The sequence below is a fragment of a genome, unplaced genomic scaffold (assembly GCF_019419815.1).
Source record: "Pyrus x bretschneideri cultivar Hongxiangsu unplaced genomic scaffold, Pyrus_bretschneideri_v1 Contig28, whole genome shotgun sequence".
NCBI classification, from domain to species: domain Eukaryota; kingdom Viridiplantae; phylum Streptophyta; class Magnoliopsida; order Rosales; family Rosaceae; genus Pyrus; species Pyrus x bretschneideri.
Window position 1 is genome coordinate 3,676,101 of NW_025999590.1, and position 21,121 is coordinate 3,697,221.

Below are 21,121 nucleotides of genomic sequence, written 5' to 3' on the forward strand. Positions count from 1 at the left end.
AGAAAACCCATTTGGCCTTTGGTCCAACCCTAACGCCTTCTTTGCAGATGTGGTCGTAATCGAGTGGCTAAGTGGATGTGCTCGCTTCTTCATTGAATTTGTGTTCAAATCTCTGTTGATTAAATTAAGGTTTGAGAATAGGGTATCACCAAAATTCAAGGAGTTTGTAACTCAATTAGTTAAGAGGATTTATGTTTAAATCTGACCTAAATTCAAACGTTCACTTCCTCTTCATTTTTCAGTATCGCTTATGCCAACAGACTATCACTAAAAACTATTGCACATTCTAAATTGCAATATAAATATTTTAGAATGTGTAGAACAACTCTGAAAAAACAAAAACCCTAAAGCCCTAATTATTATCTAAAAAAAAAAAACCCTAAAACCCAGACAAGTCCCCTAACCATGGTAGTATCTAAAATATATATGGTAGGGTTACCCTCAGCCAGTCCATATATATTTTTCTCTCACTGGCCTTCGACCTCATTTCCTCCTCTGTCTTTTTGTAGCTTCTTTTACTTAGACATGAATTGGATAGAGAAATCTGTACTACCAAAGAAAACGGAAATATAATTATTCTAGTGACTTTTTGATAATATTTTTGCTTATTTTTATCAAATAGGAGTAGAAGGAAGGGGCCGGATCGAATTTTTATTGGGTCTTGGATGTCACTGGAAAAGGGAGGATTTTTTAACGAAGATTTTCAGAATCCAGGTCAAAGATTTGTCTTTTCTCTCCGCTTATTCTCAAACTTGAGAGAGAGAGAGAGAGAGAGAGAGAGAGAGAGAACTATGAAAAATATTAGATAATACGTTCTTGAATCTTTTTCGGCTTTGTGGGTTTTATTTCTTCTCGTCGGATTAAGAGAAAAGTTGTTGTCTTGATGAAAATTATCATCAAAATATTTATTATTTGATAGAGAGATTAATATTTTTATTTTTATTTTTAGTTTTAATGGGGAAGAAGAAGCCTCAGAAAACGATGGAGCTATCAGTGGCAATAGCAGAAGCTTCATCAACTGGAGACGAATCCCAGCAGCAACCGCAGGCTCACACCCCAAGAAAGAGAGGAAGGCCTCGCAAGATTATCATTGAAGAGCAATCCACTGCAGCAGTAGAACAATCTGCTTCTGCTTCTGCAGCTGAAGATGTTGCTAAAGAAAGTGATTCCAAAAAAGCAAAAGTAGACGAGGATGATGAAGATCAAAAGCAGAAGCAGCAGGAAGAGTTGCAGCAGCAGAAGGTAAAAGAAGAAGAAGGTAGTGGTAAAAAAGAGGAGGGGTTTTTACCTAGGGAGCCTTCAAGAAGTAGAGCAAGGAGGAAAAGCAAGCCCAGAAAGAGTAGCCACAATTAGTTAACTCTCCTGGTAATTTTTTTTTATTGTTCTTAATTTCCTCTTCTGTGTTAAAAACATCTGGAAAATTAATTAAATCAATCGAAAAATCTGAAAAGATAACGAGCTGGAGTTTGCTTTTGCATTTGATTTGTTTATTATTTCTTAGTTCATTGATGACAGCATATCTTTTAATAAGTTTTTTTTATAATTATTTTCTTTGTTTTTAATTATTTTCATATGTGATTTTGTATGATGAAGAAGAAGCCTAGGAATTAATTTTGCTGTTTATGTTTTTATTTTATACCAGTGATATTTTAAATTAATTCAGTTAAGTTAATAAAGAGAGTTTCAACTAGGTATAAAAAAAAAAACAGTACATTAATATAGCCAACTTGATTAAGATCAAATTTGTGATTAATTTATCTAAAAACTCGAACGTTCAAAGAAAGCAAACTGGTATAGTCAACTTGATTAATCTCAAGTCCGAGATTGTAATTATGTTGAATAGGATAAAACGCACGCGAAATAAATAAAAATAGAAGTCCATTAAAAGAAGTGGGTAAAAAATGAATGAGTGAGAAAGGTGGGGTTGTTCTACTGCAGAATTTGGAAAGAAGAGGAAGACTGCAAAATCTGGAGGTTTTTGGCTGCAAAAGCTTTTTTAGGTGCTCTGAAATACTATAGGCTCGAATTGTTTAATCATTAAATTTTTATTTTTTTATACAAGCGATATTTTAAATTAATTCAATTAAATTTATGAAGAGAATTCAAACTAGTTATAAAAGAAAAGTGCACTAATATAGCCAATTTGATTAAGATCAAATTTGTGATTATTTTACCCAAAAACTCGAACGTACAAAGAAAGTAAACTGACATAGTCAACTTGATTAATCTCAAGTCTGCAAATGTAATTATGTTGAAAAGGGTAAAACACACACACACAAAGTAAAACAAAAATAAAAAGGCCATTAAAAGAAGTGGGTAAAAAAGGAATTGGATCCTCTCCGAGGCAAACCCTCGGGATCCTCTTAATTCACTAACACGGTTTGTTGGATTTTGATCCAACGGTTACAAACAGAGTACTCTTCTAAAGTTATAATAATTATAGTCGTTAGATCAAAATCCAACGGTCCGTGCTATTGAGTTAGGAGAATCCAAGGATTTACCTCGGAGAGGATCTAATTCCGGTAAAAAATGAATGAGTGAGAAAAGTGGGGTTTTTTTACTGCAGAATTTAGAAAGAAGAGGAAGACTGCAAAATCTGGAGGTTTTTGGCTGCAAAAGCTTTTAGGTGCTCTGAAATACTCTAGGCTCAAATTTTTTAATCGTTAAATATTTATTGTTATATTTTAACAAAAAATTAACGGTTTGATATTCCAAGTAGGGGTACTCCGGAGCACACAAAAAAAGTCGTCTTTGGCTGTGCATGGTTAGCAGCTCTGGACTGCCAGCTCTCCGAGACTGACGAGAGGAGGGCAATTGCTAATTTTCTTAAGTCGTTGCAGCTGGCACGTGACGCTTACGTTCTAAGTTAAGAAACAAAAGCACAAAGCTAGTAGAAGAAAGCTGATTTTACATGTTCGGCTAGCCGCCTCAGTAAGCCAATAAGTGCTTTTGTAATAAGTAGGACGTGGCAGCTTAGGGGTTCAGCTCCTAGCTTAATTAGTCCTGCCTCGTGTCTAAAGTCAAAAAATTGTTGTGGCCATGGGTTTAATGGTCATTCGCGCATGCTCATGTCAACTACATAATTCGTAGGAAATTTTATTCTCTACAAAATTAAAATTTTGTAAAAGTTTGAAATATCGTATACTCCGAAATTTTTAACAACTTAATCTTAGTAGTTGTATCTTGGACCATAGCAATCTTTAACTTTTATTTATCTTTTGGTAATATGCACCCTGCATCCAATGACTTGCCAAATTTTCATTTTTTACGAATTAGTTTTGTTATTAGTACAAAATTGTTAGTATTATCGACGAACTTTCCCTTGAACTGTAACTTAAACGGATTAACTTTTTAATCAGGATAAAATTACCTTTTTGTCATGCACACATCCAAAATGGATGGAAAATTAAATTTAAAAAAATTCAAAATTTAACGCAAAAAAAAAAAAATGGTCAATTATAAAAGTTTAATAGAGTAATCGACAAAATTAAAATTCTGAAAGAAAATTAGCCGATTATAAAAGTTCAAGAACATAACTGACTAAAATTAAAATTGAGAGAAAAATTAACAACTTGTTACAAGTTCTTAGAGAAATTGACAAATGCGTACCATTAAATAGAGAGTTATAATTTGGTTTTGTAAAAGTTTCGAGATATGACGGAGGAAGATGAGGAAGAGAAAGGGAATTAGGAGTTGGCAGGGCTGGAGCCGTCTTGACGTGCTTTATACTTGTGTTGGGTGGGGCCCAACGGTTCCTGCTTCCACTCGTCAAGTTGTTGGGTTGTGGCGGCCCACCTCACCTCAACGATATATATCAGCAGCAGACGCCGCCCACTGTTTGTTTGATTTCCAGAATCCACAGCCACTGTTTGATTGAAGCGCGATGAGTTGTATGACACTTTATGAAAAGCAAATTATATTGCCCAAAGAAGATGAGTCGGGTCGTTATCGAGTTGCACGAAAAGATACGAAAATAATAAATTCGAGTCAACTCATTAATGAGTCAGGTCATTTTCGAGTTGCACGTTAAGAATTTATTAACAAGTCGGTCGTCATCAGTCACCTAATAAGATATCGTTTGTCATATCAAAACATTAAACATATCAATTTCTTGCATGACGCATTGACATGACACAAAATACATAACCCATTCATTAATCGGATCATTATCAGGTTACTTGTTAAGAAAGCGTTAAGATAACGGATTTGGTACAATGCAACCTGTAACGATGATGAGTATGACATGAAAACAACACAAACACAACCCATTTATCAGGTCTAGTCAATAGATTTTGAATAAACAGTCACTTAATATCGTGGTCTAATAATATTTATTTTCTCTCGTATATCAAAGATCTTAGTTTTGATTATTGTGAAGATGAGTTCCAACCACAATTTTATGACTGACGTAATGTGTGGCTGCCCAAGTACCCGCCATGAATATACAATTATGTGCAAAAGGTTATTGAATGGGGAAGAATAAATACGAACTTTCAAATATTATCCATGAAGGTAGAACATATTAGACTATTAGTTATGAAGAAAACTCATGCTTTCAAAGGCCGAAGATATCTCTAGGCTCGATTTAGATGAAAGAATCTTAAGTCAAATCGCTGGATCATTTAATCACACGGTATGTACGATCACCGAATATTAACAAACACATTCACATGTTATTGATTAAGATGTGTCGTTTTTATTATTGATATCATTTATACTTCATTTACATATTTAAATGCCAACGATTCAACATTTTATTGGATGGACGAACAAGACTGGAGCCTAAATTTGCAAAAAGAACAGTAGAAATTTAAAACGACTAGACATATAGTACAATTTTCCGCTCGTGAAATAAAATTTACTGATTGGACATTTTTGGGTAGTGACATAATTTGCTCTGCCTAACAGTAATACAAAAAACTAAATAAAAACTAAGAGAAAAAAAAAATGCAATAATGAGGTTGGCTGATGTGTAAAGCTGCGTACGATATTTGCGAGTGACGACAATTTCCTCTCCAAATTTCCCTTCCTATAATCTTTTTCTATTTGAACAATCACGATTAAATTACGTCAACATCTTGTATGACTTCTTTACAAAGAGAAGACAGGAAAGTGGGAGGAGGGATGGAGCCGGATATGGAGGAGAAAAAAATCATATTCCTATTATAATACAAGGTGAGAAGGATTATATTCAAATTGATGTTGATTGAAACGCCAAAGCGCTCGTATCCCAAACCAATCATGTGACATAATGCATGAAGTTGAAACACGCCGCCTCACAGGTTTGGCACACCACTATCTTAGTGTCCCCGTTTCATGTAAATCTTAAGAGCTAAGAGCTAAGGACACAAAAGACATCAAGTAGCCAGAACCTTTTGAATCGATTTGAATGAATCGGAACATAAACAGTAATTCTCTCCCTAATTAACAGTAGCTTCATATTTACGACGTTATTTAAACATAAACATTGCAGAGTAAAACCTTCCCAAAAACAACGAAGCAGAGAATTACTAAAATACAAGGATAATACTGTATCGGAACACAAACAGTAATTCTCTCTCTAATCTATAGACTGCAGTTATGTTGTGAAAATACTGTTTCACGTATGTAAAACTACGATAAAATACAATCAAAACTGTTCCTAGAACTCGACACTAATCAAACCCCTAACCTGGTCGTCACTGGATTAGTCTGTGATGGCGCTCTTTCTTGTATCGAGACTGGTATGGATCAAATCCACCTTCATCTGCCCCATACACGGCCCATGAAGGTGTTGGAGCCATGTAATCCTTACTGTCAAAAGGTTTTCCAGAAGCCACCTGCATTTTCAATAAGAATGGATGAGTGAATAAATATTATCGCCTGAATGGCACTCTAGGAGTATATAATTATTGGAGTCGCATATACCAGATCGTGAAACTTTTCATAGTCAATCCATGTGAACCACTGGCCGTTGATCTTGAACTTGCTAGTTTTAGCCAGGAGGACACAACAAGAGTGGACATGCTCACATGCAACTTCATAGTCCCCGTTACTTTTCAAAGCTAAGGCCTCTGAAAATGCTTTAACATCGGCATGCCAGGGCACATTCTCCATTGTCAACTTTGATGTAGCAGACCTGTGAATTGATCACTCTCGTTATAGAACTAGAGCACTGTAAATGACCCGACCACTTAGGAACCAAAGAAAAGAAAACTTACGTTCCACAGTATGTAACTCCCTTGATTTCAACAAAATCAGGACTACCAAGGCTAAAAATGTTATAATAAGCATCAATATCTTCTGTATTCCAGCCTTTCACCAGAGTAAGGCGATAAACAGTTCGTTGCTGTTTGTCCTTGAGAGAAGTCAAGGAATCCTGGCAATAAAAATTCAAGCATACACATAAGTAACACCAGAAGTACTGATTCATATTATTTCCTCTCAGTAGATTAAAGACAAGAAATTGGGCCCTCAAAGTATCAAGTAGATCAGATGCTTACAATGAATCGCTCCCAAAAATCCCCAAAAAGTGGCCTGTCAATTGCCTTCAAACTTTCTTTAGTAGCAGCATCCACACTTACATATAACTGTGCGCAAAGAAGTCCAAAATCATTCCTAAAACTAAATAATAGCATGATGTAAAATTTGACAGTGATATAACAGTAGCAAACAAACCTGCGTAATGGGGTTCAGCATTTTGATCTTTTCAGGAAACTGAGCATTTGTGACTAGAAAAGTAGAAATCCGCCTTCGATGCAGCTCATCTACGAGTGCATTAATCTCAGGATACATGATAGGTTCACCAACAAGAGATAAGGCGCAATGCCTGGGAGAGAGACCCTCTGTTAATCGCTCCAATGTAACACCTGCAGGAGAAGATATCTCATATACTGAGTAGATTTATACACCATCAAGTTTCCTACGATTTAGTTGATGATATCAAACATGAATCACAGTTAACTGGTTTCTGTGAACTATTGATTAGTTGATGATAGTACAACCAAATAGTTTGGGAACCCAGTATAATCATGTCTGCTTAAAAGGTGTTTCAATTAATTCATCACTGGTTCGGGCAGTCTTGTACAACTAAAAATACCATTATCCAAGGATATATTTCTTCCCCAAAGGAAAAAACATAGGATTTACCAGGAACTCCTTTCATTTGTTTAATCATTTTCGTGTGCTGGTCTATGGCAGAGTTAACAATTTCTAACGGATCATCCATCTTCCACTGCCAACTCTTTCCGACAGGATTTGTGTGATGTCTCCAACAAAAAACACATTTGTTGGCACATGCCAAACTAGGGGTCGTCTCCATGCACCTGTTTCATTCAAAACGTGTCAAATTTAAGCTGCTAGTTAAAGCAATGATAAATACATAAACAACTTTAAAAGTAAACGCAAGTATGTAAAATATAGAAATTCAGATGTATACGCCATAAGACTGCCAATTCACACTAATTACACAGCGCTGAGGTATTACAGATAGAGTAAAGAAACCTATACATTGTGAAAATTCTAAGCTGGGCATTATGTTCTCACTTCATGAAAACCAATATGCAACAGTCAAGCTAAAATCTGCGCATAATGCATGAATTTACAGTCTCACAGACGTGTATAGGGGAAAGGACGGTACGAAATCTACTCCAAATTGATAAAAATTCCGGTCACCTGTGACTTTCTATGCCATAAAACGAGTGCTTGTAGCAACCTCCACGGCCTCGGAGTTGCGACTTTGTCCATCTACAAATTTTGACGCCGCTATGTGAACCAATGATTTTATACCCCTGCATTTTCACTCGAGTAAAATCAAAGCAAAAGATCAGAACGCCAATCCTAAGAGCAAATACACAACTTGAAATCTTTGCAGTCACAGTATGCCCAGACAAGTTTACCTGCTTCGTTAAGCTAGCCCGAATCACCGGAGTGACCATCTCTTTTTTACCATTCACTGTCCCATTAGTCTTCGTCACCGCCACTGGATTCCTTCTTGAAGGTCCTTTACCTGCAATATCCTCAAGGTCAACAACCCCACCATCCTCGTCGTCCTCCTCCTCCTCGTCCGACCCATCAAAACTCTCAGCTTCACATTCATCGCCAACCCCATTACCCAAAACCCCGCCATTTTCCGCCGCACCACCCTTCAGAAACCTCACCACCTTCCCACTCCAAGCATCAAACACCTCGTCCAAATCACCACCGTCCACGTCACCTTCCCAAATCGGAAACATCTCAGAAGCGCCCAACGCCCTCATCCTCCTAGCCAAGTCCTTCCCCACTGCATTGAACGTAGCGCCGTAGGCTCGGCTCCCGACGCCAAAGACGGCAAATTTGCAATTGGAGAGCAACAGCGATCCCACCCTGAAGTCCTCCGCGCTCTCGGCGAGCCAATTGGAGAAGAATCTGGCGTTCGGAGGCGGCTTCCCGTCATCCCACGTCGAAGCGACGATCAGAACTAGGGTTTCCTTCGGCAGGTCCTCGGGCTCGTAGTTGTTGGGGTCGACGAGGTCGAAAGCGACGCCGTTCGACGTCAGAAAATCGAGCAGGCGACGAGCTAGAGCTTCGGAGGTGCCGGTTTGGGAGACGAAGAAGAGCTTGCCTCTGCGAGGCGAGGAGCTAGAGTTAGGGTTTAGGGAGAGCTTGAGGCGTCGGAGGCGGCGGGATTTGTAGAAGCAGTAGACTGTGGTGGCGGAGAGGAGGGCGAGGAGGGTGAACCGCGCAGGGGTGGAGGAGAGGGACATGGCGGGAAATTAAAGTTCTGAGATTGTCCTTTTGCGGAAAATCACATGAGCGTTGTGGAGGCGCGAAGAAGAGTGGAGTTCGTAGCAGCGCCGCGAAGAGCGAAAGGGGAGGCAGAAGACGGCGTCTGGAATTTGGGTACGCAGTATTGGTGGGCTGAATTCATTTTGGAGTCTTAGTCGGCCCAAACTATTTGAGTTCAATGATCAACAACTCGTTTGGATGTGCTTTTAAAATGATTGAAAGTGTTTTTGGTGAAATTGATAGCACCAGATATATACTTCTTGCAGGAAGCACTTAACGTGCTTTTTCGGGATCTAATTAGATTTTTACTAAGGATTAGTTTCAAAAATATTTTCACCAAAAACGTTTTCAGTCATTTTAAAAGCACATCCAAACGAACCTTAACACTGCATCAATTTAAATTCACTCGTATTATAACACGTGAACTAGAATCAGAATGACAGTTACTAAAAATTTACTCAAACACAAGTATACAACAATTTAGCACTTCGCTCATGAAAGAAACTTATACATTTGCGGACGCAGACATAGTCACATCAACTAGAGCGAATGTTCTCCCTCGTATGCATCTGGGTTCGAATCCCTTTCTCATTCACCCTCACTTCCTTAGTTCATCCTCTACATCAACTGCATCACCAATAAATTCAAGTGGCATATCAAAAACATCGGTTATAATTGCGCTCAAAATTGGATGGACTGGAGGCTGCAGCACCCGAAGGAAGCATGGCTTCGCCGCAGGTCTTCGTGCTGTTATGGACTTGTATGAAGCTGCAATACCATTTTAAGGCCGCCACAAGGTTTTCTGGGCGCATAAGAGACCCTCCTTTCCCTGAGCAAAAGTCATCCGGATCTCCCAATGCATACTCTTCAATATTCCCTCCAGCGGTTCCAGTACCTCAACTTTCTCGCGTATAATTGCCCACCCTCCAGGCCGTAACAAGCGATCCATCTCAACAACGATTGATACTGGCTGCTTACACCTGCAAAGTAGCATTCCAGAAGTAAATGATATGTATATACCAAAAAAATTGAAACTTTATCAGCAAGCAACAGAAACTCACCTGTTCTTAAGCCGCGAAAACAGATGATCAGCATGCAAAAGATCATATGATCTGGGATAAATACCGAAAGACTCACACCAGTCGTGGTAGGTTCCAACAAGGCCGCGTTCAAAAATGAAAGGAAGTGTATCGGGCGCATGGACAGGGACCACATTCATCACCCAAATCTTTTGTTGCGTGAGAGCTGCAGCAAATCTGCATAAAAACATTGCAATTCAACTTATCAATCAACTTCCGACGCGTTTCTGTTGAATAGAAAAGAAAGTGCAAGGTTCTTTTCAAAATTTTGACATACCCTCCATAGATGGCTTTCATGTCCATTACATTTCGAATTTTTGACCAGTCGATACCTAGTCCTGTGAGATAGGATCTATCAACAATAGCTTTCCAGTGCTTGGTGTCCGCATCCAACTTAGCTTTATCACTCAACCAGTCAGGATACCTCTCGAGTCTTTGGGGCCATTGATCTGGCCACTCCGTGCCATGCTGCTCAATGGCAGATGGAACGGGGTGCAAGCAAGTCTTCACAGGAACATACCTGTTAAGGAACACAAAGGCTAACTGTTCCTAAATAAAGAACAAAATCATTGAAAAGTAGTCTTCCGTGCGCAGACAATGAACATACTGATTCTGTTCAACAAATTAACAAACCACAAACGGAATATGGATGGAGAAATAATGCTAAAAACCTCGAAGAGATGAATATTGTAAGGCAAGTTTATTTAAGCTTACCAGGCTGCATCTGGGTTTTCATTTTCCTTGCACAAAGGTGGATATTTCTTCCTCCTCAACTCATATATATCATTCGAGTCTGGCTTCTGGTATATTTTGACACCCACGTCACTGACTTCATCAGTTTTATGAGCCAGAATATTCCAACAGATAGACGCGGTCAATTTAGTCATGGCTGGAAGAGAATAAAAAAATGCCACATGTTATCGAATTATTCAGCACAAGCAACTCAGGATAAAATCATACGATCCCGTAAAGCAAACAAATCTTAGATACACTAAGAGTTAGCAGCATAGGGCAAACCTTCTTCATCTTCAAAGCTGTCATGTTTAGTTGACAAGATAAAGTATCCGCCCGGCCTTAAAATCCTATTCATCTCTAGAAGATGCTTACCCCCTGATGAAGAAAGAATATCACAAAGGTGTGACTTAAAGTCGGATTTGAAACTTCAAGAAGAAAAAATGACGAATGAAAGGTGGGATCGGGAAGAAATTGACTCAAACCATTTGAATGCCAAGGTGTGGTGCAACCGCCACAGTGAACAGCATCAAAAACACTACTGGGGAAAGGCAGTCTTCTATTTCGAAAAGGGCTAACAAAAGCAGGCAAACCACGCTCGAGGGCAACTTGAGCTAGGTCAACTAGGTCATCTTTCAAACCCAATGCCAATGTTAATACATCCTTATCAACGAGAGAAGCCCCAAAGGCGGAATCTGTACATCCAATATCCAGCACTACACGGATATTCTTTCCCCACTCGATGTCTGGTACCATCTATCAAACAAAATAAAAATTTTGACTTCTTTTTATGGCAAGACTGACAGCATTTATTATTAGGAGATAACTAGCATATACATGCACATCAGTATATGTATATGGCGAAGTTTAATTGCCATCTGTAAATAGCCATCAGTTTCAAAACTCCGCATCTCTCACAATAGTAGGATGCAAAAGAACAGTCGACATAAAGCAATTAGACTCCTTATCCAGGTAATATAAGATTTTCAAAGGTTTACCACTAATTTCATATATTAAAAACACATGATCGAAAGAGAAAATCAGTCTATCTACCCAAATAATCATGTACTAAACTTTATCAATTCATTTCAGGTTGGAATTAAGGAGGCATCATACAGATTCCCATATTCAATTAAGACAATGAGTAAAAGTCACACCTCTTCAATGGACTCAAGATAGTGAAGAATTCCGCCCTTCAACTCAGACTGGTTTTGGGGGAAAGTCAGATATTCTCCAGACTCCATCACCCAACTATGTTCCTTGACGAATGCAGCAAGTTTCGGATGCTCCACATTCTTGTACAATATCTACAAAACACTGAAAATTACAAAAACAAAACATCAGAAAGATTATTTTTCCTCACAGTGTACTTCAATTGAATGCAAGAAAAACATACTGAAACTCCAGGCATATATACCTTCTCTTTGCTCTCAGGCCAGGGGACCGGAGGGCCATAACCATCACGAGGAAGAGGTACAAGACACATAGGTTCCGCCTTCGGGCAACTCCTCTCCGTATGCCTATACTGCAGCCTTCCAGATACTACTTCCATATCAATACAAGGAATGTAATTGTGCTTGCTCCTTGTGCTACATTGTTTCCAATTATAATGTGCTTTTGGATCAAACAATGGACCCTTCATCTTATACCTCTTCTTTCCCTTTTTTTCGGATTCACCACCGTCATCGTCCAGCTTCACCTCCTCGGATTCCTGATCCGCCGTCTCCATCAAATTATCCCCCTCTCCTCCTGCTTCCCCATTACCTTCACCTTCATCACTCAAAGCTTCTTCCTTTCCATCCACTACCTCCTTTTCTTCATCTCCATCTTCCTTTTCGTTCTCCGAATCTTCGCTCTCGGATTCCTCAGTCACATTTTTAACCTTCGTCACACTCTCAGGTAATTTTTTCTTACCCTTCCCCTTCTTCCCATTTACCGCTTCTTTCTTCTTCTTCTTGGATTTATGCTCATGGTCATGTGACCTCACAGCAGACCCAGTAGCCCTTTTCTCCTCCCCACCATTACTAGCTGCTAGTTGGGTCCCATCGGGAGTGCTCGCCCGGGTGCTCCGTGATCCAGGCGGCGCCACAATGTTGTCAAAGCTTTCGATTCGGGTGGTGACGGAGGAGGAAGAAGAAGAAAACATCGACCAGGCGAATATAAAGCAGAGGCCCAAGATTGCCGCTGCTGCCATTTTTATACAGAACCCACCTGGCAGTTTTGCTTTGCGGCCCAACCGAGCTAACCGAGCCACTGCCACTGCCATCTCTCTCTCTCTCTCTCTCTCTCTCTCTCTCTCTCTCTCTCTCTCTAAAAAACGCCTCCCCGACAGATGGACTTCGAAGAAAGTAAGCTAAAGCAACTACAAATCTGGAGACCCCCAATGCAAAACCGCGCCAAAACTGGATAAAATATCGAAATTGAAAGATAGAAGTCGGATTTTACTAAAAAGCAAATCTTCAACAAATCTGGAGCGGGAGATCATGAAAAATCGAGACGAAACTGCGAGTACCCAAATGGGAAAATCACCGTCTGGATCGAAGGATGACGAAAAGTAATCACCTTTCAAAGAATTAACCAAGATCATGAAAAATCGAGAGGAAAGTTTGATTTTTTTTTTTTTTTTTTTTTCCGATGAGCTGGGAAATTATAAGACGAACTTCAACTGGGTACGTTAAGCCCCTCTCCAACCGAGGGGTTCAGAGGGTCGAAAATGACTCAAAAACCGTCTTCAACTGAGGGACCGAAGGATAGGTCAGAGGGCTCTAGAATCAGAGAGGGCTCCACGGAATCAGAGAGGGCTAGAGAGCTGGCCAGAAAATTCAGTTTTCTTGTCGATTATAACCAATAAAAATACATTTATATTATTTAATATAAATGTAATGCTTAAGAAAAAAATTCAAATGCAACGGCTAACTAACGTCAGCTAGCCGTTGCATTTGAATTTTTCTTTTTTTTATAGTTTTATTATTTTTTTTATTTACAAAAATTTTCCTATAACTTCTATTTTTAATTTTTTTTTTAAATTCTACTTTTTCCTATAACTTTTATTTTACAAAATTTGTTTCTTTTTTTTTTTAAATTTCATTTTTTCCTATAACTTCTATTTCACATAGTTGTTTTATTTTATTTTAAATTCTATTTTTATCCTATAACTTCTATTTCACAAAATTTGTTTCATATTTTTTTTAAATTATATTTTCTTCCTATAACTTCATAAGCCATTATACAACATTAAATTAAATTAAGTAACATGAAACAACATTAAACAATATGAAATAACATTAAATAACATTAACCAACGAGCCCTCTGGCCCTCTGGTTGGAGACGATTTTTTGTGGCAGTGCTAAAACGAGCCCTCTCACCCTCGGTTGGATACAGAGGCAAATATGGCCATGTACTGTTCATTAAAATATTAATATCTTGGAGAATCTTGGAGGGCCAGAGGGCTCCTTTGCCCAGCCCTCGGTTGGAGATGGCCTAAGTCGCACCGACCTGATTTACATTAGGAGCAGGTTTTTCAGATAATTAATATTAAAAAAAAAAGTTTGATCAGCTAGGGACATGAGCAGAGGTAGGCCTGGTTTGGTACTAAGGTGATTCTGAAAAAAGCTGGTATCAAAAAAAGCTGGGAGCTGTTTTTATGTTTGGTAAACATTCAGCTTCAGCTTTTTTTCACAGTTTTGGGTGAAAAAAAGCCAAAAACAAGAAGCTGCAAAACCCAGCTTTGAAAAACCGGCTTTTTTCACATATGTTTTACATAAAAACTTACCAAACACTATAATACTGTTTTTTTTTTTTTTTTTTTCAAAAGCACTTTTACAAAAAAGTTTACCGAACACTCTGCTTTATTTCACATCTGCTTATTCTCACACACAACAGAAGCAGCTTTTTTTCAAAGCACATCAATACCAAACCAGTTCGTAGTAACTTCAGAAAAATACATTGAAAAATGATGGATTTATGTAGGATTGAGGTAGTTATGTTGTCGTGTCGGGGCGTTGCTGATAAGGTGGTCGTGTCAGTCACCTCAGAGGCTGGAACTCACGTGGAAGAAGGAAGGTTGGATTTTATCTGCACTTTGCGGCGACCGCCATTGATGAAAAAAGGACCGTCATGAGAAAGTTTCGGGTTTATGTCCTCCGGGCACGCCATGGATGCGTACTGCACACAATAGCTAACCAACACATGCACTAAGAAGACTTGCCGTCTCATATTTGAATACGGTCATGCATTATGGTATCCATTATTTCACGACGTGGGTTCAAACTTCGATGGCAGTTAATTTAACATCTAATATAACAGAATCAATCGTTTGGTAAAAAAAAAAAGTACAATAATATAAAATAGTCATTAAAACTTTTTGATAACGATCTTTAAACAATTTTCATCATCGAAGAGATTGTTCATATCTGAATATTTATTTCGTCACTAAGAGCATTGTGAAAGAGAAAATGAGGGACTGATATGGTTACTTGCATATGAGGCTTAGAAAAAAAAAAAACGCAGTAAAATTATTTTGCGTTTAATTTACTACATTGACTAAAACTTTTATTTTGATTATTATTTTTTTTGTTGACAAGATTAATGTGATCTTTCACTCACTTCTAGTTGACAAATAAAGTTTTGATAATAGGTAGTTTAGATTATAAACACGTGAAGTGATTATATATGCGTTTCCGTATCTTTTCTTTAGAAATGTAAAATACAGTTGCCAATTGATCATGTTAGTTTTAGTTTCACCAAAAATACAAGGCATGGTTTTCGCTATTCAACTTTAGGTCTTAATTGTTGAAGAATACAAGAATCTCACGTCAGAAAATTGACTACTGATTGATAACTCGATGCAAAGTGTTGGGAGTTTTTGGCCAAAACTTGACGTTACGAACCCGGGAAAGAGTGCTTACCAAACACACACACAATCAAAAAATGGTTCCACACCTTTCATTAATATCCTTTTCGGCAACACTTCATGTAGTAATGGACTTTACATTCTCAAAAGAGAGTTGTCTTAGTAGTGCATTTTCATCAAACATGTAGGTTAATTTTAGGTAAGTTTTTAACTTAAATATCGATTTTGTGCATCTAAATTTCATTCATACCAAGAACATACGACCAAACTCACCGATCTCTTGACGTGTCATGTTCAGAACCTTGATGAGCTGCGGTGTGTGAGTCCGTTGGCATCACACCTTACCATCGTCTTGATGTTGAGTAGAACCCAAATCTGATGGCACTGACGCTGATGTTAGCAGTGGGGCGTCAGTGACAGATGACCACTCTCTGGAAGGATCGGCTGAGTTCGAGTCAGAAGGCTTGTCCTGAGATGCATGCATATTGACCTTAATCCTGCATATCCACAAAATATTACCATCTTTCGGTCCAAAGTACATGTTTCAGCAATTCTGGTTGTCCTGCTCTCAAGACGAACCCATACTACAGCATGGCACCGATGATTTAAGAGGAAAAGGCGTCGTGCTAATATGTGTAGGTGGAAATCACTCAAATCTTACCTGTTGTGGATATTGACATACTCATCTGTTTCGTCCAATATCTCTTCCTGGCATAAGCAGAGATTTACCATTTGGATCAATACGTGCGGCAATTAATATTTACAAAAATCTAGTATCCAGATAATACTGCAAGTTTCGTAAGAAAATGCAGAAGCAGATTCAATTACTTATTTGTATAATACATGATCATTACCTGAAGAAGTTCTTCAATGACATCCTCCATGGTAATTACTCCTACAACCTCTTCATTGTCTGGGAAAACTGGAATGGGACCATTCTCAACGTCCAGAATGCAATGTGAACAGCCTCTGTGTCGTTTCTTAAAAGCGGGTGTAGCTGATGGGCTTTTCTTCGCTTGTTGACCTCCGTCACCATTGTCCAAGGCACTCTGAGCATTGTTTGAACCCACTTTTTCATCTGCAATTTAACAAGAACACAAATTATGTAGTTCAAAAGAAAGACATACGAAAAAAGTGGCAGTGGTTGAAGAACTCAGGAAAAGCCCACACATTGAGAAATCATGTAGCCAAAAGCTCAGTTAATCATCAATCATACAGGACACACAGAACAAGTTACATCCATTAACATACTCAAACGTAACATTACATTATGTGTACAAAAAGAAATGTCATGAAACGATCAAATACGTAAACTGAGATTTGAATTTTGAACCTCAAAATGAAAGTAAGCCAAAACGGCAACATACTTTTGTAGCTGCTACGAATATACATACCTTTCTTGAATGACGCCCCAGATTCGCCTGCTTGCTTCTTACAGTCATCCTTAAACACGGGTGTTTCACCATCCTTGCCATTCTTTAGTGCATCCTTTTTCCCACTTATATCCTTATAGACGACAGCAATGTGACTGTGACCTTTCTGAAATTCATTTAGTATATCATACAGAGGCATGTCTTCCGAAACCCTGTGGGGCAAATAAAAGGCCAGTCTAGAATAACCATGCTCAAGCCCAATAAAAGAAGAATACATAGACAGTGAAATGAACCATCTCAGGAGTGAAAATTCTCAAAATTACATTAGCTCATGCCTTGTATCGGTAATAAAAACCAAAATATAATGAGGTACTACCATACCGAGGAATTTTTCGTATCATCAGTTTTCTTAAAGTAACTCCATCTTCTGGATCAACCATCAAGAGATTCTTAACCTGCACTTATACGAGATTGAACTGATAAGTTTTCAGACAGCATCGCTCTTCATTTTTTGGTCGGACACGCAGCATCACTTCAACTTTGAAAAAAGTGTATAAAGAAAGCAAAAATGGAATTACCAGAACTAGACCAATTATATTTCCGGGCTTCCCAGCATAAACTGGAACTCTACTATGACCCATTGCCATTATTGCATTCAATGTGTCCCTGGAGAGAGAATAGAGTGGCAGGTTTAAAAGGATGGAAGAATGCATAAGATATGATAGAGAGAACAAACTGCAGTCTGCAAACCCACAAAGTAAGAGGTGCATCCAGATCAAGGGAAAATGCATTTGATATGGGAGTCATGGCATCTTTTGCAGTCTTTTCAGTCATTTCAAGTGCTCCAGCAATGATGGTAGTCTCATCATGTGTTAAATCCCCGCCTTTCCCAGCCTAAGTAACAGACAATTTGCATATGCCATATTTAATCACAGAACACAGGAAACCAGAGGACTTTCCAGAGAGTTGAAAGTTCCTAACAGATGCCACTAGCTACTAGCATAGTGCCCTAATGTGAGATTAGTAAAATATTATATACCTCATTTCCGTGAAAATCCACAAAAGTCTTTAGCTCTGCTCTTCGTAAAAGGGCAGAATGTCCCTTACCCAACATATAATCCAAAACCTGCGGAGAGAACATATTTAGAACAAATAAAATGAAAATAGGAAAGAAAATGCAATAAATGACCGAATATATGCAGCTAAGTCAAATAGTCAAGAAGCATCACACAACTTACAAACATCTAAAGTCATTGTAATCATTATGGAAGTTCAGTTCAAGTATTAACATCACCTTACTAATGGGATACGAAATGGGGAGGAAAAGAACAAGAAGAACACGCACAAACGGGGCCATTGCCGCCCCAACAGTCAATCCAAAGCGAGTGCACACTGCTTGTGGCAATATCTGGAGCAGTAATGCATACAAAGAAACAAAAGTGAACGTCTTTTGTATGTTAAATTAGTCATTCAACGTAAAATGCTCTTGCGAAAACAACCCACCTCCCCAAACACCAGAATGAGAGTGACTGATATCACAATAGCCGCCCAAGGAGGCACAAGACTATCCAAAAAAACCGGAAGAGCCTAATAACAAAAGAAACATCACCAATTTGTAAGAAAGCACTACGAGTTTTAACGAACACTTCCGGTACGGTTCACTTTCAACAAAAAAAAACCACATTTTACCTTTTGTTTTCCTGATACTATTCACAACACATTTATTTGTTTTTTTCTTTAAAACTAAAAAATATTTGGACTTTTTGTTAGTTTTCGTTTTAATGAATTGCGATAAAGCCACAAAATCACACAATTACCTCCATTGCTAACGCGTTTCCGATTAAAAGCGTGCAAAGTAACAGGTGCTGATTCTTCACCACCGGATAGATTTTAGCTGCCAAAATCGGAGCAGTTTAAAGCATTTAAACACAAGAAAATCTACTTCTTCTGTAAAATTCAACTATTCCTTTGACTTGGACTGCAATCAACTGAGTCATCTAGTAATTTAGCTTACTGTCCAGCATCTCACAGAACAATTTCATAATTTCCAATCCAAAACCCGTTTCCAAAAGCGAAATTTGAAAAAGTTTCAATCCAAAAACAGTTCTTAGAGCTCAGAATCCATAGGATCACAGAAGCCCCAAAGTAATTAAATTCGAAATTTGAAACTGCTGAGTTCCAAATTTCAAAAATGCAAAAAAATAAAAAAATTAAAAAATAAAAAAAGAAGATGAATTTAAGAAGGAAAAAAGCTGACCGGCGTGCTTGCGATCCTGAGGTTGGCCGGACTTCATGAGGACCTCGAGGTCGACGAGGCCGAGGGACATGAGGCCGAGAGTGAGTCCGGCCATCAATCCGGCGAAGCAAACCAGGCCTATGATTATCAGCACGTAAATAAAGAACGTCGTCCCGCAGCAGGGCACCTTCGCAGCCATCTCCGTCGCTCGCTGGCTCAGTTCCTGGAGAGTGGAGACCAAAATTTGTAGCCGTGCGCGTGCGCGTGGGTTTGTCTTTCTCGGACCTTTTACTTTGGGTGTACTGGATCGCTTTTTGCCGGCTCAGTTCCCTCGATTTTATCACACCCATTTTACCGGAATTGGTAATATTTATTGGACCCGGCTTCTCTGCCTCTCAGCTTCATACATTTTTATCCTCTCTTATTTTGTGCAATCACGTATAAGCCACGTCAATATTTTATATTACTATTATTTTTTGTCTTATTATCTCTATAAAAAAATCAATATAAAATGTTGACGTAGCCTTAACCGTGATCGCACAAAATAAGAGGGAATAGAAGTGTATGGAACTGGGAGGGCAGAGAAGTCATGTCCATATTTATTTACTTTCTTGCATTAAAACACTTGCTTTTAGCAACACAAGTCTAGCAAATGCCCGCCGTGTTAACTTTGAGGATAAATTGATAATTTTTTGTAAGAAAATATGTAAGTTAACTTTAGAGGTTAATTTAAACGTTAGATTCACAACCTATATGAAATGTTAAAGGCTTATACACGAAAAAATGACGGTATTACACTCTAAAGTGTGTCAAGTAATTTAAACTAACGAAAAATTGGATAAAATAGCTTTGAATATATAATAGCAATGAGGAAATTAGCAATTTTTAATGAATTTTTAGAGACTTATTTTACTGAAAAAATAATTTAGGGATCTAATTTTCACTAAAGTGATGATTCAGTGACTAAATCAGCACTTTACCATAATAATTATAATTTTTTGAGTGTGGCGCTAATGCTACATGTGGTGTGTTTCAATTCGTTTGGTAATCTATCTGGTATTTTCCGCAAGAGAAATGCAAAGGAAACTCTCTCAACAATAAGATTGTTTTAAGATTCTTTGTCACCTCATATTTTTAGCAATCTTTAATAATGATGGTACGAAAATTAATGTAAATTGTGGTGTGGTAAAGAATTCATAAAGGGTCATACTTTAAGAACATCTCCTTACTTTTCTCTTTATGCAGTTTTCTCTTTGAGCATCTCCATTTCTTTTTTATTTTGTAATGTGATACGATAATTTAAACATTCTATTTTTACAATGTTCAAATAACAAGCTTAAACACGTGTTACAAGTGTAATATCAACCGCTTTATTCACGGAATTGAATCCTCTTCAAGACAATGTCTTGGGATCCTCTGATCGGACAACATGGACCGTTAGATTTTGATTCAACGATTATAAACAAGGAGTCTCTAAAAGTTATAATAATTATAACCGTTGGATCAAAATCTAACGATCCGTGTTATTCGATCAGAAGGATCTCGAAGCTTTGCCTCGGAGAGAATCCAATTCCTTTATTCACGATTATAATGCAAGTGGACAAACACGTAATATAATTATTAAACACACATGACAGACAGTGAGACGTTCTTATTAAAAAAATCATGTTTGTATTGTGTTTGGTCCACCACATGCTCTGAAAAGTCAGATTTTACCCGATACGCTTGCGTTTGCATGCAGATCGACGATAATGGGTTGATTTCCGGAACAAGAATAAACACGTCAGCCGCTGATTCGGGGTATCTAGTTAGGTATATTTACGGATAATATTTCATTAATTAATATTGGCGGCACCGCCACCACTTGTTTGGCTACAGCAGCGACGGTCCTCTCTATGCCACGACTCTCTCCTTTTTCCGGCCATCTCTAATTCTTCACAATGTTTATTCGCATATGCTTTTCGCTGGGTGTGGACCTTTCACTCGTGGTGGTAATATAAAAGACAAAAGTGAGCCACAAAGCGACTTGTATTTGGAGGACGACATTCACACCTCATACAAAGAAACAAATAATCAGCATACGTAAATTAAGCCAGTTAATCA

The 21,121-nt window shown here is 38.2% G+C and overlaps 4 protein-coding genes across 6 annotated transcripts; 1 reads left to right on the forward strand and 3 right to left on the reverse strand.

Annotated features, from left to right (window-relative positions):
• Positions 1-237: 237 nt before the first annotated feature.
• On the forward strand, positions 238-3,191 carry LOC103955408 (protein FAM9A). 2 transcript variants are annotated; one of them, XM_048588603.1, is made up of 3 exons: positions 238-714; positions 950-1,365; positions 2,717-3,191. In XM_048588603.1, the coding sequence occupies exons 1-2, from the start codon at positions 666-668 to the stop codon at positions 1,351-1,353; spliced, it is 453 nt and encodes a 150-aa protein (XP_048444560.1). In that variant the 5' UTR covers positions 238-665; the 3' UTR covers positions 1,354-1,365; positions 2,717-3,191. The 2 variants fall into 2 exon arrangements, with proteins under 2 accessions (XP_048444560.1, XP_009365570.1); XM_009367295.3 differs by having other exon boundaries at positions 243-714; positions 2,720-3,191.
• Positions 3,192-5,678: 2,487 nt separating this feature from the next.
• LOC103955407 (S-adenosyl-L-methionine-dependent tRNA 4-demethylwyosine synthase) lies at positions 5,679-8,885 on the reverse strand. Its single transcript, XM_009367293.3, has 8 exons — positions 7,878-8,885; positions 7,654-7,769; positions 7,129-7,304; positions 6,658-6,848; positions 6,483-6,569; positions 6,201-6,358; positions 5,908-6,118; positions 5,679-5,819 (listed from the first exon to the last, which is right to left on the reverse strand). The coding sequence occupies exons 1-8, from the start codon at positions 8,721-8,723 to the stop codon at positions 5,679-5,681; spliced, it is 1,926 nt and encodes a 641-aa protein (XP_009365568.2). The 5' UTR covers positions 8,724-8,885.
• Positions 8,886-9,171: 286 nt separating this feature from the next.
• LOC108867811 (probable methyltransferase PMT28) lies at positions 9,172-13,272 on the reverse strand. The gene is made up of 8 exons (XM_018649470.2): positions 11,974-13,272; positions 11,714-11,863; positions 11,042-11,312; positions 10,842-10,934; positions 10,539-10,713; positions 10,102-10,344; positions 9,807-10,001; positions 9,172-9,725 (listed from the first exon to the last, which is right to left on the reverse strand). Exons 1-8 carry the CDS (start codon positions 12,820-12,822, stop codon positions 9,527-9,529), a joined length of 2,175 nt encoding a protein of 724 aa, XP_018504986.1. The 5' UTR covers positions 12,823-13,272; the 3' UTR covers positions 9,172-9,526.
• Positions 13,273-14,458: 1,186 nt separating this feature from the next.
• Positions 14,459-19,353, reverse strand: LOC103955485 (DUF21 domain-containing protein At1g47330). 2 transcript variants are annotated; one of them, XR_007259940.1, is made up of 13 exons: positions 19,040-19,353; positions 18,600-18,676; positions 18,286-18,369; positions 18,077-18,190; positions 17,822-17,908; positions 17,537-17,676; positions 17,361-17,448; positions 17,164-17,237; positions 16,804-16,994; positions 16,264-16,487; positions 16,071-16,117; positions 15,683-15,906; positions 14,459-14,734 (listed from the first exon to the last, which is right to left on the reverse strand). XR_007259940.1 is itself a non-coding variant. In XM_018649471.2 (12 exons), the coding sequence occupies exons 1-12, from the start codon at positions 19,215-19,217 to the stop codon at positions 15,744-15,746; spliced, it is 1,467 nt and encodes a 488-aa protein (XP_018504987.1). In that variant the 5' UTR covers positions 19,218-19,353; the 3' UTR covers positions 15,480-15,743. The 2 variants fall into 2 exon arrangements, 1 of the variants encoding a protein (XP_018504987.1); XM_018649471.2 differs by lacking the exon at positions 14,459-14,734 and having other exon boundaries at positions 15,480-15,906.
• Positions 19,354-21,121: the final 1,768 nt, after the last annotated feature.

Excerpts from the sequence above, each read along its gene's own strand:
- LOC103955485 (XM_018649471.2), bottom strand. The coding sequence starts at position 19,217 with ATGGCTGCGAAGGTGCCCTGCTGCGGGACGACGTTCTTTATTTACGTG. Across the intron at positions 16,995-17,163 it reads ATGATACGAAAAATTCCTCG|GGTTTCGGAAGACATGCCTC; the intron begins GTATGGTAGTAC and ends TTTGCCCCACAG. Across the intron at positions 15,907-16,070 it reads TATGTCAATATCCACAACAG|GATTAAGGTCAATATGCATG; the intron begins GTAAGATTTGAG and ends GTGGATATGCAG.
- LOC103955407 (XM_009367293.3), bottom strand. The coding sequence starts at position 8,723 with ATGTCCCTCTCCTCCACCCCTGCGCGGTTCACCCTCCTCGCCCTCCTC. Across the intron at positions 7,770-7,877 it reads GGGCTAGCTTAACGAAGCAG|GGGTATAAAATCATTGGTTC; the intron begins GTAAACTTGTCT and ends GTGAAAATGCAG. Across the intron at positions 6,359-6,482 it reads ATTTTTGGGAGCGATTCATT|GATTCCTTGACTTCTCTCAA; the intron begins GTAAGCATCTGA and ends TTTTATTGCCAG.
- LOC103955408 (XM_048588603.1), top strand. The coding sequence starts at position 666 with ATGTCACTGGAAAAGGGAGGATTTTTTAACGAAGATTTTCAGAATCCA. Across the intron at positions 715-949 it reads CGAAGATTTTCAGAATCCAG|TTTTAATGGGGAAGAAGAAG; the intron begins GTCAAAGATTTG and ends TTTTATTTTTAG.
- LOC108867811 (XM_018649470.2), bottom strand. The coding sequence starts at position 12,822 with ATGGCAGTGGCAGTGGCTCGGTTAGCTCGGTTGGGCCGCAAAGCAAAA. Across the intron at positions 11,864-11,973 it reads GGCCTGAGAGCAAAGAGAAG|ATATTGTACAAGAATGTGGA; the intron begins GTATATATGCCT and ends AGTGTTTTGTAG. Across the intron at positions 10,935-11,041 it reads CACACCTTGGCATTCAAATG|GGGGTAAGCATCTTCTAGAG; the intron begins GTTTGAGTCAAT and ends TTTCTTCATCAG.